The sequence below is a fragment of the Penaeus chinensis genome, chromosome 26 (assembly GCF_019202785.1).
Source record: "Penaeus chinensis breed Huanghai No. 1 chromosome 26, ASM1920278v2, whole genome shotgun sequence".
In the NCBI taxonomy this organism is placed as follows: domain Eukaryota; kingdom Metazoa; phylum Arthropoda; class Malacostraca; order Decapoda; family Penaeidae; genus Penaeus; species Penaeus chinensis.
The window spans coordinates 6,400,798-6,420,797 of record NC_061844.1 but is presented as its reverse complement, the minus strand read 5'-3'; the positions used below and the strand labels follow the sequence as shown (position 1 = coordinate 6,420,797).

General features: G+C 41.6%; 1 protein-coding gene across 2 annotated transcripts in view; it reads right to left on the bottom strand.

The window, feature by feature from the left end:
• Nucleotides 1–14,121, bottom strand: part of LOC125039114 (ribosome quality control complex subunit NEMF-like) — a 17,701-nt gene extending 3,580 nt beyond the window's left edge. The window contains exons 1-16 of one of the 2 annotated variants that reach the window (XM_047632852.1): nucleotides 14,068–14,121; nucleotides 12,777–12,871; nucleotides 10,348–10,519; nucleotides 9,978–10,180; nucleotides 9,356–9,492; nucleotides 8,573–8,739; nucleotides 8,115–8,256; nucleotides 7,544–7,714; nucleotides 6,692–6,869; nucleotides 6,430–6,567; nucleotides 6,072–6,268; nucleotides 4,339–4,519; nucleotides 1,617–1,811; nucleotides 1,023–1,195; nucleotides 689–848; nucleotides 274–434 (exon numbers count right to left, since the gene is read on the bottom strand). In XM_047632852.1, the coding sequence (XP_047488808.1) occupies nucleotides 274–434; nucleotides 689–848; nucleotides 1,023–1,195; nucleotides 1,617–1,811; nucleotides 4,339–4,519; nucleotides 6,072–6,268; nucleotides 6,430–6,567; nucleotides 6,692–6,869; nucleotides 7,544–7,714; nucleotides 8,115–8,256; nucleotides 8,573–8,739; nucleotides 9,356–9,492; nucleotides 9,978–10,180; nucleotides 10,348–10,519; nucleotides 12,777–12,835 (2,434 nt within the window). In that variant the 5' untranslated portion in view covers nucleotides 12,836–12,871; nucleotides 14,068–14,121. The remainder of the gene's footprint in view (nucleotides 1–273; nucleotides 435–688; nucleotides 849–1,022; nucleotides 1,196–1,616; nucleotides 1,812–4,338; nucleotides 4,520–6,071; nucleotides 6,269–6,429; nucleotides 6,568–6,691; nucleotides 6,870–7,543; nucleotides 7,715–8,114; nucleotides 8,257–8,572; nucleotides 8,740–9,355; nucleotides 9,493–9,977; nucleotides 10,181–10,347; nucleotides 10,520–12,776; nucleotides 12,872–14,067) is intronic. The other variant, XM_047632853.1, reaches the window with a different exon arrangement.
• Between the last annotated feature and the right edge of the window lie 5,879 nt (nucleotides 14,122–20,000).

The following is a 20,000-nucleotide window of genomic DNA, read 5'->3' as shown; positions in this document are numbered from 1 at the left end:
TATGTCTTTATCTCTCTCAGCATATTTACATTTTTTCTGGTGTATGTATAATGCAACATAGCACAATGATTACTGTTTCTGATAATTAAAAGTGTAGATGAATATTCTTTTTTATTTTTCATTTTTTCTTTCAAAATAGTGTTTAACAAATATTAACTATCATGGCATAAGCAAAGCATCAAGGTTTCCTATTCCACTATTGCCTTCTAAATACCCTCTCAACCACCCCTCAATCTCCCTTTTAATTTCCAAATGACTTCATTTCTTCCTAACCTTTAGAATCCTTGCTAATACTGTTGTTCTTGTTCCTGTTGACCTGCACAGGCTTGTCATCTCCCAAATACACCACTTTATCTCCCTCCTCTTCCCCTCCTCCTGTACTCGATTGGGAGATCTGCGATGTGGTTGAGACTGTCCTTGGACGCAGCGCAAATCTGGATGGAGAAGCTGAATGAGACATGGTACCAATATTCTCCTTCAAATATATGCATTTTTCAATATACAGTGCACAGTAATTAACAAAAAATTGGCTAGGCCTATTATTCATCTACTTAACAAGATCAAGTACCTCATGAATCCACTGCCCCAGAGCAGTAAATGTCTTTCAGTCTGTCATACACATGAAAAAATTAATTAGTCAAAAGCATAAAACCAACAAAAACGCATACATGCACGCGCGCACACTCACTGATCTCCACCAATATGTGCAATCTCCACCACAGTATCTGGGAACTCAACGGACTGGTCTCTTTCTTCGTCCGATTTGTCTTTCCTGTCTTCATCATCGCCTTCTCCATCTGAGTCTTCTTCCTCCTGGTTTTCCTTCACTGAGACACTCTCATTCTCTACTAAGAGAAATTAACAAAGTTCTTCAGAGACCTTAATTAATACTGTAGTTTGGGTAGTCAGTGCGCATGTTACTTGTCATCAAAGCAATGGTGATGAAGCAATAATTCTGATAATAACTGCAAAAACAATAATGTTAAAATGAAAAAAACATTCCAGTAGCATGATTTACTTACCTTTGAGTTCTTCATCTTCTTTCTCTTCATTTTCTTCTTTAATAATATTTTCCTGTTCCTCATCTTTGTCATCCAAATTCAGTTCTTCTTCTTCATTAATGGAGAGATTCTCAAGGCTTTCTTTAGCATCAGAATCCTCTTCCAATGATCTAATACGCCTCTCACCAGCATGTCTATAAATTAACAAGCAGATTGCTTAGAGGCCACATAAACACTTAAAACAATTTTTTATAATTATCAAACATTAGTCTTACTTACTAATGTTACCTTTACATATACACCTCTAGTTGTACCAGCCTACATCAGTATTATCATTAATAATTAAACAATCGATTCCATATCTCCATTTATTGTATAACATCTATGTATATACATGACTATATATATAATATATATATAATGCCTACATATAAATACATGACCCTCCCCTCTTTTTCCTTCAGTTTTCCATAATCAAAATCAGTTTTTCATGAACAGTCTTTGCCGAGACAAAAAAATGGAAAAAATAAATATAATATCAATAAATGAACAAAAGAAATTAATATATAGTCAAGGAAACTGAATGCTTCAAAAAAAAAGAACAAAAGAAATTACCTTGCTACTGAGCTCTCCTCTAACCGGAAGAGGAAACCAAAGCCATACACAAGGTGCGACGGGGGGAGGAAGTTCTTCTTTCCACGGACCATAAAAGCACCAGTTGTAAGGTACTCTCCAGCCTGTGCCGTTTTGCTCACCTGGTCACCCCACACCCACCATGCTGATGTCACCACCTTCTCGTCCCATGCACGGCTAGTGGGGCAAGTTAATATTTAATAGAAGAAGGAAATGGTTGTTTTCCTTCGAGTATATTCCACTTGATTTTTCTGTATCCTTAAAAATGTCTCACTTTTCTCTGAAATTCATTCATTATTTCCTCATACACTCTCCCACACACACGCATACATATACAAATTACACTTTTATGCGCACACACACACATAGCGCCCGCCCCTTTTCTCTTTAGTAAAGACACTATTTTCCCTTAATTCTGGGAACAACTCGGACTTTGTCCAGAGGGAGCACTAAATTTTATTGCTAAGAGTGGATTCTCCAAAAGACATTTCCTGATACACTGAACTATGAATCATTACACATTCACAATTATAAACATCTTCAAATGTCAACTCTCTCCGAGTGTAGTACAACCTGTCACCCTTCTTCACTTGTCTTCCTTCTTCGGTCTTTCTTCCTTACAGATTAATTTTCTCATTTTTCTTCGTATCTTCCTTTCATCAATTCGGAGTACTTTTGAAGATGATGTCTGCTTTATTTCTTGTCCCCCCCCCTCCCCCCCCCCCCACACACACTCTCTCTCTCTCTCTCTCTCTCTTGGAATAGGTTTAAGTCTCAATAAAGAAGAGAGAAATGTCTGGATGGTGCCCAAGTCCCACAAGTCAGCCATTAGCTCTGATATTTCAAGATAATCTAAACTCTTTCAGGCAATTAAATGGCACTCCTCTCTGTTCTCTCTCTCTGTTCTCTCTCTCTCTCTCTGTCTCTCTCTCTCTGTTCTCTCTCTCTGTTCTCTCTCTCTGTTCTCTCTCTCTGTTCTCTCTCTCTGTTCTCTCTCTCTGTTCTCTCTCTCTGTTCTCTCTCTCTGTTCTCTCTCTCTGTTCTCTCTCTCTGTTCTCTCTCTCTGTTCTCTCTCTCTGTTCTCTCTCTCTGTTCTCTCTCTCTGTTCTCTCTCTCTGTTCTCTCTCTCTGTTCTCTCTCTCTGTTCTCTCTCTCTGTTCTCTCTCTCTGTTCTCTCTCTCTGTTCTCTCTCTCTGTTCTCTCTCTCTGTTCTCTCTCTCTGTTCTCTCTCTCTGTCTCTCTCTCTCTCTCTCTCTCTCTCTCTCTCTCTCTCTCTCTCTCTCTCTCTCTCTCTCTCTCTCTCTCTCTCTCTCTCTCTCTCTCTCTCTCTCTCTCTCTCTCTCTCTCTCTCTCTCTCTCTCTCTCTCTCTCTCTCTCTCTCTCTCTCTCTCTCTCTCTCTCTCTCTCTCTCTCTCTCTCTCTCTCTCTCTCTCTCTCTCTCTCTCTCTCTCTCTCTCTCTCTCTCTCTCTCTCTCTCTCTCTCTCTCTCTCTCTCTCTCTCTCTCTCTCTGGTTATGGTTGTAATACCAAGGTTTAACACAGATCACATATATTACAAGCATAGAGTTCTTCTTAATCCATACATGCATAATTCCAGAACTTAAATAAATCTCTCCAGTAACAAAAATAATACGTATTGGTTTCTTTGTTAAAATATAAATAATGCAAGCTTAATATAATAAGTACCAGTGAAATAGAACAGCATACCCTTTAATCAAGGATAATGTATTGAGGGGGCAACAAAAAAAATTGATACATTACACTGCTTCCTAAATCTTATTGTAATGAGATATACATATACAGAACTTTATCTGAAAATAATAAAACAAAGTATCATCTTTCTAAGAAAATAATTAAGTACTACTATCTTACATACTGTAAGACTAACTAAAATTGAGGTATACAAAAGAGATAACATGCATAAAGACCAAGTAAGTGAGGTATACAAAGGGTGGTTTATAGACAAATTTTTGGGTCATTCTAATTTCACATCCCTTGTGCTCATTAGACACCTTTGGGGTTAGGGGAGACCAAAAATTTGTCAAGCAAAGTAAAGGAACAAATTTATCACAATCATCAAGTATACTACCCTTATCGAGAATCAATTCCAGGTCATCAATCAACTGAGTGGGGACCTTTAGGTAGAAGCTTACTCTTACAGTCCCTTAACTTAAGTTCCTTGCAATTTGTTTTGCGCAAGTCAAATATATCTAAATATATAACAAAATAGACAAATAAATATAAAGACAGACTAGAATTCATACACAAGAATGTTCTCAATCACAGGTATCCTCATCACCCATTCATAAGGATCATCATCGATACTAACAGTTATTCTACTGACTAAACTTGGATTGATCAAAGTCATGTCCTATCCTGGCAAAGGTATAGGCTAGTTCAAGGAATGGAGAAATTAGGTATGGTCACAAGGTCTACAAATTGACTCCTTTGTGGCTAAGCACTAGCAGAGCCATCTATGTGCAAAGACATTTCACAAAAATATGAAAAATGAACCCAAGATTTTCCCAACTTTTTATTCATTTTTGCTGGCGGCATCTGGTTAAGACTAACTAAAATTGAGGTATACGTAAGAGGTAACATGCATAAAGACCAAGTGAGGTATACAAAGGGTGGTTTATAGACAAATTCTGGGTCATTCTAACTTCACATCCCTTGTGCTCATTACAACACAACAGTCTCACACCTGTAACAGAGGGCCATGATTCCAGCTTCATGAAGGGTTTTTGGGGGGGGCTCCTTGCCACTAGGGTTCTTGATCACCACGCTAGCTGCTCCGTGCAGATCAGCATGGACGTAGACATCGCGAGGCTTTAGATGTCGCTTAACAACCATTTCGTTCATCTGCATGTCTCGACCAGCAATGACTGTAGTTATTGAACTTCTTTATCAGAACATAAAACTTTTATGCTAAATCCTGAAATATATTGTTCCAACTTTTTGCTTGGTAAATGACTTTCCCAGACTCTCCTGAACCCAATGCTGACAGGTGAAAAAAATAAATAAAAATTCTACACTCTGGAGATTAGTGGCAATGAGCAGACGTTGGGCGCGGGAGTCCACTATATCAAGCCAAACGTCCCACTCCAAGCACTCTGACGCGTCACTGCGAAGTACAGCCGTACCACACAGATTGAGTAGTTTGTTATGACACCGATAGGAGTGGCCCGTCAGCTTTGGGTTAAAGTACTTAATATATGTTTAACTGATCACAGTTTATAGTTGGAAAATTCCCCTGATATTTTAACCACTTCAATCCGGGTGACGTGACCATCGCTTCATGAAAATATCTGGCTTGAGAGGCGGGTGACGTTAACATGCCATCACAGGAAAATCTGGCTGCAGGCCAGGTGACGTGACCTGCCATCATGAGCATTTCAGCTAAGGGCCAGGGTAATGGAAGAGACTTGCCTCAAGTGCAGAAACCTCTTGGGAGATTGATTAGACTCATTTGCCAATTTTGCATTATTCCCATCAATGTAAGAGTGTGGAATGTAATGTTCGTGAGCCATGACTGGAAGAGCGACGGCCCCATGGAGGATGCCATTTCCATGCTCAGCTTTGTATTCCTGGCACCATGACCTGGCAAAGCAGGCTGTATTACAGAAAACTGATAATGAAAAACATTGAAAAATGACACCAATAACAAAGTGTTACATTTTTTATTCTCCTTGCACTGAGTTGTAAACTACCTAGAGAGATGATATGGAGTCTGTGCAAAGAAAATAGTCTATTACCATCTGGATAATCTAATTCAAATGGCAAATTTGGACATTGGAAAATGGCAAAAACGCTAAAAACGCTTATGCATAAAAAGAGGAAATAACATTGCAAATAGGAGGCATAGAGTCTTGTCACCGCATACACGCGTTCATGTGCACCCGGTCTACAAGCTACACAGCCAGCAGAGCAGCCGCTCACGTAAGCCTACTGCCCAGATTTTTGGTATGTGATTGCCGCGACACAACTGGATCTAAAGGATTAATGTAACCTACCAAATCAGTTTTTTCCCTGTTCAATGGGAACTCAAGGTATTGACATGCCTTTGTTTTGGGATTAACCTGCCATTATAGTTACATTATAGAGTAGAAAATCATCTGCATATGCAATTTTGTATTCACTATCAATATAGATCTTGTTAGAGAAGTATTTAATGTCCAGGAACACCACATAATGCTAATCTAAAATTATTCTGACACAAAAAGTTCAAAGATCAATACAGCTAGAATAAATATCTTAAGGCATTATATCTAAGAAGCTTTTCAGAGAAATTAATGTGTTAACTTTATTTTTGTCATCTTGTACTCACTATTTTCATCATGATTGCCTTTTGTATTATAACTTAAAAATCAAGATAACCTAAAAAAGCTTAACTAACAAGAATATATAGCATGAAAACAGAACTTATAATTGTCTAACCCAGATAATTTTCTGAAGAGATGAACCATAGGAACTTTTCGAACCAATGAACCTTCCGGGCTTTGTTTATGTTGGTAATGGCTGCCACTTCCTTCAGGGTCTGGCGTGTCTTCTTCTCAGCCGACTGCAATGCCTTGGCCGAAGCGCTGATGGTCTTCTGCTCCTTCTTGGCTGCCTGTCGCTTCTGGTCATAGTAGCTGAGAGGGAACAGAGGCAGAATGAGAACTGGATAAAGCTAATGCCCTTAGATTAAAGAATAGGGACTGGGAGGAAGGGGAAAAGAAGGGAAGAGAAGGAAGATATATATATTTTCTTTATTACAGTAATATCTTTGAAAATAAAAAATAAAAACTATTACCATCGAGCATTGGCCATTGCTGAGATATCAAGGTCAATCTCCACAGCCATTGGCCGCATCTTGGTCGACTCATGGCCTTCCTCACGCTCTTCATCTGAATCCAGAAGGAGGTCATCTTCGTCAAAATCATATGGATCACTGAAAGATATAAAATTGGCATCGTCAACAACTAAATATACTTTCATTAGACATAATCAACTTTTAAAACAAATAAAGCAATATAATGAAAGACTGCAAATTTCAGAATTCTTTTTAAAGCTACCTAAGAGAAATGACAATAGTGTTTCTCTCCAGCTTTAGCTCCTTGATGGACAGAGCTACTGGGTCACCTCTCGTTTTGGCCTCATCCAGAAGTTCACGGATCTGTCGCCAGTCAATCTGATTGGCAACTAAACTGCGCACAACCAAAATGGCCTTTTCCACCAGGTCTTTGTTCAGTTCTGCAAGAAATTTTCTAATTATTCATCAATCTCAAAATATATTTCATAATGGGGCCTTAGTACCATAAAGTGCCTAATTTCCAGTAAAAACACCAAACCGCCATGGTGCAAAGCCTAAATGAGAGAAGGGTATAAACTGTGACTGAACTGAGATGAAAGTGTCACGATTTATACATCCTCAGCAAGATGGTCTTTCTCCACATGACATACATGCCTCTGGAGGTACAGGGTCATACATTGGTGGTTCATAATACTTTTCAATCAGAATGCCAAAACAGTAATCCTATTATAATCTATAGGCAAATGTATTTAAGTTGTGAAATATTTATCAGAGGTCAACTTGCTCCTGGCTGTAAAACTATGTAAACACTAACACTGTGAAGATATTCATTCTCACTCATACCTTTTGTACAATCATATAGGTATATGTTGTATATCAACATTTTAGAACTTTAACCCACTTCATTAACATTCCTCAAATTTAAATTTTGAGTCCCAAAATAAACAATACTTAGAATCTATGGCAAAATGAACAAAAACAAAGAAAAATTAAAGCACATCTCAAAAAAAATTTCTAGGACTGGAAAATTATAAGTCTATGTGTGAAAGCATCAGTCTACTTCAACATTTCTCTCTACAACCCCTTTCCTCATGGTCTTCCCTGCACTCCTTACCTATGAGTTGCCCTTGCAAGATGTTGTTCTTCTGCATGTTGCTCAAGTCTTGCAATCTTTTCATGTGATCCTGCTTGACATTGGCCAGCTTTTTCAGTGCTTCCTTCTCTTGCTGCATGGCTTTCTGGTCGATTTTAACGGCTTCCATCTTGGAAAAGAATTCATCACAAGCTGTATTGGATGGAATATATAGTTTGAATGGGACTTATCTATTCTTCAATGCATCAACAGTATTGTAAAGACATTTGTTAGATACCATTAAGAAAAGGCATTTGTTAGATGCCATTAACAAAAGCCATTTGTTAGATGCCATTAACAAATTTCTTATGCTACAGGTAAAATATTCTTAAAACAATTCATATAAACAATCTTGAAAATAAGAAACAAAATATGTGATTATCTACTTGCCTTAAATTACTCAGAAAGTATATAAACACTATTCACTAAAACATATGTACAGGTTTGATGGCTGATAATGATTAGTGATGAATGATTCTGATGACTGATGGCTAATAATGACTGATAACTTCTGATGAAATAAAGGAGAATATCCTGCAAACTTAGGACTGACCCATATTGAAAGAAGAAAAGTCCTCGTGAGGTCGATTCGCATACTGAGCATAGAGCATAGGTATAAATTCCTCATAGATTGGCACTTCCTCCACTGTACCATCAGGCTTGGTTCGATTCCCAACTTTCTTGATGATGTAACCCTGTAAATAAGAATATTATGAGAGTAAGAAAAAAACTGAGAAGGAATATGCCAAAATAAATATATTACCTTTATTCATAATGCATTCTTATATTTATTTATCATCATTACTTAACAATGCCAATGAGAATGACATAAATACATTCTTTAAGGCTATACATTAATGGATATGGATTATACAGTAGTAGTTATATATATTTCAAGGCACATATTAAATCCACTTGAATATTCAAATAATTCTGCTGACCTCACAGACAACTAAACAAATTTGATAACTGAACAACAATACAGAAAGAGGAAGAAAGAAAGCTTCTTACCGAAGATTGGGTTCTGTCAGCCCAAGCAGTAACAACTGCCTGTGCTTTGGTGGCTGCCTGGAGTAACTGTGTGAGATCATCATCTACCTTCAGGTGCTGGCCAAGTTTTGCACTGGGGGGAAAGCCAGCCTCCAGAAGATGGTGGTCAATGACACCTCCTCCGCAGTCTGTGATATGATATTGTTGTTTAGGGGTTGAGAGGCATTGTTAGTTGCTTTGAGACAGGAATTTTAGTCAATCATTTCCTCTGCAAAAACTAATGAAATATGCATAAGAAAAGAATGATAAATTAGCATTTCATCTCGCTTTTCTCCTCCCTCCAGCTCTCCACACTCCAAACTCCCGCTTCCTCTCTCCCACCTTGTCCCTTAACCCATTCACGACGGGATGTCACGTATTCGTGACATGCCCACTGTGAGTTTACTTGTTTAATTGTTTCTACACATAGATGGCTACACTTGTACTAAAACACCAATGAGCCAGTTACGAGTACTGCCTGTCTTACCTGTTTACCCTTTCCTTTAATTTACGAAAATATTTTACGTTATCTTATTTTGCTGTTACTAATGTTTATAACATTATAGTAAATATAATGTTTATAATGAAAATACCACCATCTATATTCATAGCACTAGTAAAAAATACATTTTCCCACCAATTCAAGGAAAGGCAAAATCAGGTAAGGCAGAGCCATCTATGTGTAGAGACATTTCAAAAACAATATGTCTCCTTCCATTTCCTCCACTCCCTTCTCCATTCTTCCTTATACATACATCAACATACCTAACAAGGGGTTGAGTATTTTTTTTAGCGGCGTATTGTCCTTGGCTGATGCAACGGCAGCCTTCAAGCTCTCTAGGGTTGGGGGGTCCTTTGCCCCACGTGCTCTTTCCACTGGATACTTCTCGTGGACTGCAAATCTGGCGGGGAAATTAACAGCATTACAAATCAATCATTTGGTACAATAGAAACAGTGATAAACAATAATGATTTACATAACTCCACTGAAACAGAACCTTGGATAAAATGTAATATAATTAAAGGTAGAAAAATAACCAACACTTCCTAAATTCAGAAAAACATCTTTTCATTAACAAATCAAACCCATTAACCTTGTTGTTGTTTATGCAGCTTTTTATGGTCAGTTCTTGTTTACATGATCATTTTGCTTTACCACCAGTTATAATCACTTCACTTATAAACAACCTTAGGAATTCAGTAATATGAGAGCTGCCAAAGATTTTCAGTGTCATTTTTTTTAACAATGGCATAAATAATGATTGCCCTATTAAAATAAAATGTAGAAAAGAAGACTATAATGTTTATCAATAAACAGTTGTCCCACAAAACAAAGTACTCTTAACAAACTCATAGCTACTATAACAACTCTCATATTCAGCATTACCTGACATCTTCTCCTTCCTTGCGAGGGCGTAGGATATTAAGAATACTGTAAGACTTGTCTGTGAGAACAATATTTCCTCGGTCATACAATTCCACAATAACGTGGTGTTGTGCGTCACCTGACCCAAAAGTTAGGTCAACTATACGATCAACTCCAAGTTGCTGAACTGACTCAATACGCTTGTTCTTTAGATGTTTCCTCAACTGCAATGAGACAGAAAAGGGTGACTTACGACCATCACAATACACATGAAGGATCAAAACAAATAGTAAGTTTAACCATATTAAAAAAGTAAAACAAGAAAATACAAGTGGTGGCTAAGAACTTCAAGATTAACACAAGTTGCCACTAGCTGCACAAGAGTACCCACCTTCATGGAGAAACCTGAGGGTGCAGGGCTCTTCGGCCACTCATAGTCAGTAGTGTGAATGCGCGATCCTGACTCCAGGAGGAGGACGCACTTGTTGTCGGGTTTCTGGAGCTTGAGGAGGTAGGTTCTGGCATCAATGTCGTACACCTGTACGACTCTCATACCCTGGATTCTGTTATCAAAGAAAAATGAATTGATCATTAGATATTCAAATTATTGTTCATACAGGACATTAAAAGGAAAGATATTTAGATAATTGTTGACTATTGTTCAACTAGAATAGATGTTCACATCTACACTTAATCTGAAGTTCAGATAGTCTATTCAGAGTCAAGCAAGTTATGTGACAGAAATTTTTACAATACATGATCTTGAACTTAGTTTTTCTTCCCAATATGTACAATCCTTATCTTTCTGTATTTCTTTTCTTACATTCACCTGGCCTACTACAAAAAGTTCAGAAGAATTAGTGCTTCATTCAACAAAATTAACTTCACATTTTCTGCTCTATGTTCAGGTTAGTACCCTTCACTTTAGCAAGATAAAAGAGATCAACAAACATATAAATAATCTAAAAAGTTCTTACAAAAGAAGAGGAAGAAAAGAAGGAAAGAAAGGAAGAAATGAAAGAAGGAAAAAGAAACAGTGGAAAGGAAAGATGGAAAGAGCAAAGGAAGAACTGAAAGACAGAGGGAAGGCAAGAAGGAAAGAGAGACAAGGGTATGAAAGGGAGGAATTCTTTTAATCCCAACAGGAAAGTTGTAATTTATATCCTATCAAATACTATAGGACTAGAAAGATCTGTTTCTCCCTTACTATATCTAGCATTTCTTCTATATAATACATACATGCTGAAATACTAATCAACTTTACTTACTTTTGAACTAGAATAGAAAATTAACCTATTGAAATCCAAAATAAAAGTACTTAAGAAAGCAGAGTTACGGTCATATTTCCAGTCCCTTGCTCTGACCATTCTACTGTACAGACAAAAGATCACTGTATGATATGGCTGAAGGCAAGCAGGGCCCAAGCATCACCTTTTCAGGCCAAAGAACATGCCTAAAGTCTGGACCCTTCCTGCACTCCTCCTTCAACCACAGGAGCCTAACACTCATGGTATCACTTCAGAGAATAGACCCTTGAGAAGCCTTCTGTTTATTCTCTGATAAAAATGTTGAATAATTCTGCTATCCCCAGAATAATTGGTCCCAGGAAAGTAGTCCCTACCCCACCTTAGGATGCAAGGAAACAGATACAGATTTCCAGCATACCAGAAACTTATATTAAACTTCTACTAACAAACTTTGTTTTCTTTCCCTATCTTCATGCACCCCTACCTCTTCTAGTGTGGGTGTCAGTTAACTTGTAAGCAACTGTACTAAAACAATCTCAATAATTGTCTCTTAACATATGAATATGGGATATTAGGAAGCATTGTTTTCACAGAGTTAATCTTCTATACACTTCTCTAAATCTTATCTAAATAATGTTTCTAAAATTTCTTTATAATCTAAATGAATCTGTAATTTCTTTGGATAAATTATATTTTGCTTTATTTATTCATACTGTTTTGTAAAGACCTCTTCTGAAACAGAAACTATGACTGAACTTTCGGTAAACATAAAATTCCCTGCCTTATAAAACATTTATTTAGAATTTGCCTATGCTATAATTACCTGATTTCCAACAATATAACTCTAACTATAACATCCCAATTACTATTATTCACAATCATTTGTAATCTAAAGGCATTGCTGTAGCAGGGAGATCACATTTCATTAGGCATCAAAAAGTTTAATCATTAGAGCCTTATTTACTTTCTCTTGTTGAAATACGTGGGCGAAAAGAGGCAGGAGAGTGCCATGTAGTAAATTTGTCTCAAACAATTTTATGCTTGATAGCAACCCAAATTGATCCATTCATATATTCACACTTTATTGGTGAGCATTTAAATGGCATGGGAATGTATATATATATATACATATTAGGATGGGGGAGGTTAAGACTCATTGTTATAATCACAAAATTTCTTTGTGGGAGAAAACATGGTCATTCAATAGCTTAAAACAGTGCAATGGTTAGTAATCCCATACTAACCATTGTACTGTTGCAAGCCATTTAATGATCATGTTTTCTCCCTCAAGGAAATTTTGTAATCCTAATATCAAGCCTGGAACTCCCACACCTTATATATATATATATATATATATATATATATATATATATATATATATATATATATATATATACACTATCCAGCCCTATAGTAGGTTGTAAAAGCCCATGATAGGTAATAATCCTATATTAACGTAAAACAAGGAAGAAATACTGAGTTTACAGTTTTTGTTGAAGTAATTATTTTTAGGAAACTACAACCCTGGCAATATACAAGACTAAACCTTAAATATCCTTCAGTGAGCTCTTACCTCTGTTTAAGCTCAGCCACAATGGCGAGCAGGTCGACGGTGGTGAAAGTTGTCTTCATTGTGCCTTACCCTCCACCTCCTCGACCAAACTGGAACTGTATTATAGAGCATATAATCAGATTAATAACTGCAATTCTTTTTTTTTCTGTGTAAGATTACAAAACTTGATCACCTGTACTTATAACTTTGTTATCATCTGATTGCATGCCAAGCCTAGTGTGCTTATATATTAGTTTTAAAACTACCTATAGTGATTATACTAGTCCCAATTAACTAAGGTCATGAAACATATCACCTAAAATATAGGACAAATTAAAAAAAAAAAAAAAAAATCTGTGAATTATGCCAACATCATGCAAATAAAACCTCAAAAGTGATTGCTAGGATCCCTCCCCAAATGCAAATGTCTCTACAGCACAGCAGAGATCTACGCCTCACAAATGCGATTGCAAAGGCCAGCTGCGGGATGTCAGCCACGTGCAAAAAATTATAACAGCACTCCTGTAGCCATGAAGCTGACACATTTCATTTAAGTAAAGACGTTGAGATGAATCACGACAAACTTAAACACGACACTTTAAACACAATGATGATTAGATTTCATGGGAATACAAAGCAAACCACCAAGTCTGCAAAGCTCACGTTTGAAATTTGCATAAGTTAATATATGCGCCTGCGTCCCTATGCCTGATACAAGCTCCAAAGCAATCGCTATGGCTAATTCACTCTCTGTGCTTGGGGCAAGGCATGCAAACCCCTACTGGGTTTACGCTTACAAAAAGAGGAATTAGAGACGTAAATCATTTTGCCAAAAATATAGTTTGGTAGGAATTAGTTAGTTTCGAGAGAGCACAAAAATGTCTTTGTCAATTATATCTTTTCTTCTTTTATCATTTGCCTTTAAAGCGTCTCTTTTTATACAGATGGATAGGCTTCCAGTTTATTAATCTTGTCGTAAATGGGAAAAAATGAATCAACTCTTTTGTTACAGCATCTTCTTATACATGGAAGTATGCGACAGAGCAGGAAACACGTAAAACTAGTCTAACATCTGGAATATTTTTTTTTTTTTTTTTGACTTCTGAATAAGTTTTTAAAAACCTCATGAGGCGATTTAAAAAAAAAAAAAAAAAAAAAAGACATCCATGCACAGCTGTTATCAAATAGCTTAATCTTCAACAATGCCAAGCACGAATCATAAGTTCCCTCATCAATAAAACTGTTTTCAAAGATCATACAGTTCCTATAACATAATCACAACAATAATAATGAAAATGATAAGGATTTTCACCTTCGGTCCCACGTCAGGGTAATGTTTTGGTGGAGGTCGACTAAAGAGAGGTTGTGTACTGGCGTTCTTTTGATTTGATAAACGAAGGATATTCCCAATCTTATTATTTCTGATATATTTTTGGATATTTGCTTATTGAATTTTACTTTTATTATATCTTTTCTTTACCTTTTTCCTCTTATGACGATATATAAGTGGAAAGTTACATAAACCGGAGGTATTAATGTACTTATCCAATAGATGGCGCGAAAGTTTGTACACATTCCTACCAAGTGTCCTTTGTAATATATATATATATATATATATATATATATATATATATATATATATATATATATATATATATATAATACAAAAAGTATCCTCTTGGTTTTGTGGGAGGGGGGTAAGCCAGAGTCATATAATTTATATGTGTACACGTATACTGTTCACACACACACACACACACGCGCGCACACGAACGGGCACGCGCACACGCACACGCACACGCTGGCAGATATCCATTTTCTTAACAGACAGGACTCAGTGAGTAAATATATATATATCTTTCAAAGATAAATAGTATCTGTTTTTCTCCTTGTAGATATGTTAAACTTGTCAAAAGATCTTGCTAATGAAGATTAATGGCAGATTGTTTTTAGGAAGGTTACGGTTGTAGGATTCATTTTGCGAAAATCAAACATGAGGCAGAGGTATGCATTGTTGAAAAGGGTAGGCGTGAAGGTGGTTCTTGTATTATAAAGCGAAGGAACAAGTCAAAATCTATCTTACAGATTGGACTGTATGGATAGATTTTTGTATTGAAACGTATCACCGTGTTCGCGCATGTTATTATCGAAGAATGGAATTTTGTAATGGGTGGATCTTATGAGCAAAAGAAAACCTTTATCCTAATATCTGACTATAATTTCACATTGAACTGTATTTTTTTATTAACTTGTTTTCTGTATTTTTAATTATTACTGAAATGCACAGGACGGTACTTTCTCTTCTCTTTTTAAATATCCTGCTTGTACAACGCTTGAGAGCACGTTGGTATCCCAATATCATCAGAACTGAGAATGACTTTACACAAAATAAAGAAAATAATCAGATAATATCGTTTCATTTCATATATGGGGAAAAGAAAATACAGTCAACTTAATTGATAAAGATTTCCGCCATATGCAGTTCAGATTTTTTAAAAATGTATACTTCATAGCTCAACGACTCATGAGTTATAAGTGAACATCTTTTCATGACCTTTCGTGATTCAAAAGTGAAACACACATACACAGTACACATTCGCACATGGAATATATTACTTAAGCGCGTGCAGCTGTACTTTGTGTGTGTGTGTGTGTGTGTGTGTGTGTGTGTGTGTGTGTGTGTGTGTGTGTGTGTTATAAACACCAATAATTATTATTTAAGGGGATAAGAAAGTAAAATTCAAATAATTACCAACATCTTTATTGATAAGATTTCCACCACATACAACCAAAACAAGAACAGTGTAACAGTAGAGTAGCATAGCTAACACAAAAACATAACAAGGAAGGAACAAAAATCAACAGAGCAAATACACGGAAGGGAGCTATTCGTGTGTACTTTACTTTTTTTTTTTTATTCTCATTTTCTTTAACCTATTTACCATAGAATAATAATTATATGAATAAATGGAGTTCACAAATCTGGAAAATAATAATAATGATTAAGAAAGCACACGACATAAACACTGAACAATGAAAACAACCGGGATTTGTAGCTACAAAAACAAAACACACACAAAAAACACAAATTAGTCTTAATCAATAATTATTTCAACGAAGACATTTCCCGTCTGGTAGCTTTTTTTTTTAATTGTTAATTTATCAGAACTTTTGAGTATTTTGTGATTTATCGATCGTCGTGATACAGCGAAACTTTCTATTAAAAATAGTGTTGGAGGGTAACTAAAACTTATAAGGTTATTATGGGTAGAATGGAAAGGGAGGGGAGGGGGACTAAAGAGAGCTGGGAAGGGAGGGAACGGGGAGACTAAGGGAGTAGGGCAGGGAGGGGAGGAGAGAGGCCAAAGGGAGCTGGGGGGAGGGAGGGAAGGGGGGGGATAAGGAAGTAGGGGAGGGGAAGGAAGGGAGGGAGGGGCGAGGGCGCGACTAAAGGGAGGGGTGGGGAGGGGGAGGCTAAGGGAGAAGGGGAGGGAGGGAAGGCTAAGGGAAAAAGGGAGGGAGGGGAGGGGAGGCTAATGGAGTGGGGGAGGGAGGGGAGGGGAGGCTAAGGGAGTGGGGGAAGGAGGGGAGGCTAAGGAAATGGGGGAGGGAGGGGAGGGGAGGCTAAGGGAGTTGGGGAGGGAGGCGAGGGGAGGCTAAGGGAGTTGGGGAGGGAGGGGAGGGGAGGCTAAGGGAGTGGGGGAGGGAGGGGAGGGAAGGCTAAGGGAGTTGGGGAGGGAGGGGAGGGGAGGCTGAGGGAGTGGGGGAGGGAGGGGAGGGAAGGCTAAGGGAGTGGGGAAGGGAGGGGAGGGGAGGCTAAGGGAGTAAGGGAGGGAGGGGAGGGAAGGCTAAGGGAGTTGGGGAGGGAGGGGAGGGGAGGCTAAGGGAGTTGGGGAGGGAGGGGAGGGGATGCTAATGGAGTTGGGGAGGGAGGGGAGGGGAGGCTAAGGGAGTGGGGAAGGGAGGGGAGGGGAGGCTAAGGGAGTAAGGGAGGGAGGGGAGGGGAGGCTAAGGGAGTGGGGGAGGGAGGGGAGGGGAGGCTAAGGGAGTTGGGGAGGGAGGGGAGGGGAGGCTAAGGGAGTTGGGGAGGGAGGGGAGGGGAGGCTAAGGGAGTTGGGGAGGGAGGGGAGGGGAGGCTAAGGGAGTTGGGGAGGGAGGGGAGGGGAGGCTAATGGAGTTGGGGAGGGAGGCGAGGGGAGGCTAAGGGAGTTGGGGAGGGAGGGGAGGTGAGGCTAAGGGAGTTGGGGAGGGAGGGGAGGGGAGGCGAGGGAGGCTAAGGGAGTTGGGGAGGGAGGGGTGGTGAGGCTAAGGGAGTTGGGGAGGGAGGGGAGGGGAGGCTAAGGGAGTTGGGGAGGGAGGCGAGGGGAGGCTAAGGGAGTTGGGGAGGGAGGGGAGGTGAGGCTAAGGGAGTTGGGGAGGGAGGGGAGGGGAGGCTAAGGGAGTTGGGGAGGGAGGGGAGGGGAGGCTAAGGGAGTGGGGGAGGGAGGGGAGGGGAGGCTAAGGGAGTTGGGGAGGGAGGCGAGGGGAGGCTAAGGGAGTTGGGGAGGGAGGGGAGGTGAGGCTAAGGGAGTTGGGGAGGGAGGGGAGGGGAGGCTAAGGGAGGTGGGGAAAGGAGGGAGGGGAGGCCTAAGGGAGTAACGGGAGGAGGGGAGGGGAGGCTAAGGGAGTGGGGGGAGGGAGGGAAGGTTAGGAGTTGGGAGGGAGGCGAGGGGAGGATAAGGGAGTGAGGGAGGGAGGGGAGGGGAGGCCTAAGGGAGTGGGGGAGGGAGTGGAGGTGAGGCTAAGGGAGTTGGGGAGGAGGGGAGGGGAGGCAGGGGAGGGGAGGCTAAGGGAGTGGGGGAGGGAGGGGAGGGGAGGCTAAAGGGGAGGGAGGGAGGGAGGGGAGGGGAGGCTGAGGGAGTGGGGGGAGGGAGGGGGGGGAGGCTAAGGGAGTGGGGGAGGGAGGGGGGGGGAGGCCTAAGGGAGTAAGGGAGGGAGGGGAGGGTAGGCTAAGGGAGTTGGGGAGGGAGTGGAGGTGAGGCTAAGGGAGTTGGGGAGGGAGGGGAGGGGGAGGCAGGGGAGGGGAGGCTAAGGGAGTGGGGGAGGGAGGGGGAGGGGAGGCTAAGGGAGTGGGGGAGGAGGGGTGGGGAGGCTAAGGAGAGAAGGGGAGGGAGGAGGGGAGGCTTAGGGAGTAGGGGAGGGAGGGGAGGGGAGGCTAAGGGGAGTGGGGGAGGGAGGGGAGGGGAGGCTGCGGGCGTAGGGGAGGGAGGGGAGGCTAAGGGAGTTTGGGGTAGGGAGGGGAGGGGAGGTGAGGGAGTGGGGGAGGGAGGGGAGGGGAGGCTGAGGGAGATGGGGGAGGAGAAGGCTAAGGGGATGGGGAGGGAGGCGGAGGCGGAGGCTGAGGGAGTTTAGGAGGGAGGGGAGGGGGCTAAGGGAGTTGGGAGGGTGGGAGGGGAAGGCTGAGGGAGTGGGGGAGGGAGGGAGGGAGGCTGAGGGAGTGGGGAGGGGTGGGAGGGAGGGAAGGCTAAGGGATTGGGGAGGGACGGGGAGGGGAGGCTAAAGGGAGTTGGGGAGGAGGGGAGCGGGACGGCTAAGGGAGTGGGGGAGGGGAGGGGTAGGGGAGGCCTAAGGGAGAAGGGGAGGGAGGGAAGGCTAAGGAGTGGGAAGGGATGGGATGGGATAGAAATGGAGATTGGGGAGGGAGGGGAGGGGAGGATAAGGAATGTGGGACGGGAGGGGATGGGGATGCTAATGGAGTAGGGAGGGAGGGGGAGGGGAGGCTAAGGGGAGTGGGGGAAGGGACGGGGAGGGGAGGCTAAGGGAGTTGGGGCGGGAGGGGAGGGGAGGACTAAGGGAGTTGGGGAGGGAGGAGAGAGGGGAGGCCAAGGGAGTACGGGAGTGAAGGGGAGGGCGAGGATAGGGAGTTGGGGAGGGAGGGGAGGGGAGGCTAATGGAGTTGAGGAGGGAGGGGAGGGGAGGCTAAGAGAGTGGGGGAGGGGGGAGGGAGAGGCTAAAGAAAGTAGGGGAATCAAAGGGGGCAAGGGGCGGGAGGAAGGGGCGAATGGGGAAGGGGAGGGGCGGGACTTAGTTGGGGAAGGACTAACTGGGGTAAGAGATGGAATAAAAGGGGCAAGTGACGTAAGGGAAGGGAGAAAGCTAAAGGGAATGGGGATGGGGAGGGGGGGGGCAATGGGGAGGAAGGGGAGGGAGGGAGAGAAAGGAGGGGAGGGAAGGGAGGAGGCGAGGGATGGGAGAGAAAGGAGGGGAGGGGAGGGGAGGGAGGGAGAAATAGGAGAGGAGGGAAGGGAGCCTATGGGAGAGTGGGTAGGGGAAGATCAGGGGTTGGGGGAGGAAATGAGTGGGGGGCAGAGCGGGGATGAGGGAAGGGGTAGGGGAGGATAACGCGAGGGAGGGACGAGAGGGGGATAATGGGAGGAAGGGGGCAGAGGGGAAGAATGGGAGGGTATGGGGGAAGGGAAGGTAGGGGGAAGCTCAAAATCAACTTATTTACGGGAATGAAATGGGGAAGGAGAGGGGAATGGGGAAGGGGAGGGAATGGGGAAGGAGAGGGGAATGGAGAAGGGGAGGGAATGGGGAAGGAGAGGGGAATGGGGAAGGGGAGGGAATGTGAGGGAAGGGAGAATAATGAGGGAGGGGAGGGAATGGGGGAAGGGAGGGGAGGGAATGGGGGAGGGGAGAATAATGGGAGGGATGGAAGGGAATGAGGGGAGATAACTGGAGGGCGTGAGATGACAAAAAAACGAATCGATGTATGACAACAACGACAGTGATAAGTAAATCAAAAATCTAAAAACATATATATATAAAATCAAAATAAACAACAATATTCAATAATCAATTAAGAGGAAAGATATGTGAAAAGTTGAACTCCTTTTTTTATATAAAAGTGACTAGTTGGCTGATGACTGGGTTTCACATTTCCGGAAATCGGCGCCACTAAAGATGGCTGCGCGTCTGGTATGACCAGCTGGTCGAGGAGCCGGCGCTTCGGGACTGGCGAAGCTGCGGAGGAATCAACAAAACGTTAGTTTCTCGGATGAAAACTTGTGTGTGTGTGTGAATGTACACACACACACACACACACACACACACACACACACACACACACACACACACACACACACACATAAACTCACACACACACACACACACAAAATTCATACAATTGTCTCCTCCCATTTCCCCGTCTACTCTCAAGGACTTACGAGATCATACACTTCGAAGGAGCTGAGTTCGGCGGCCGGG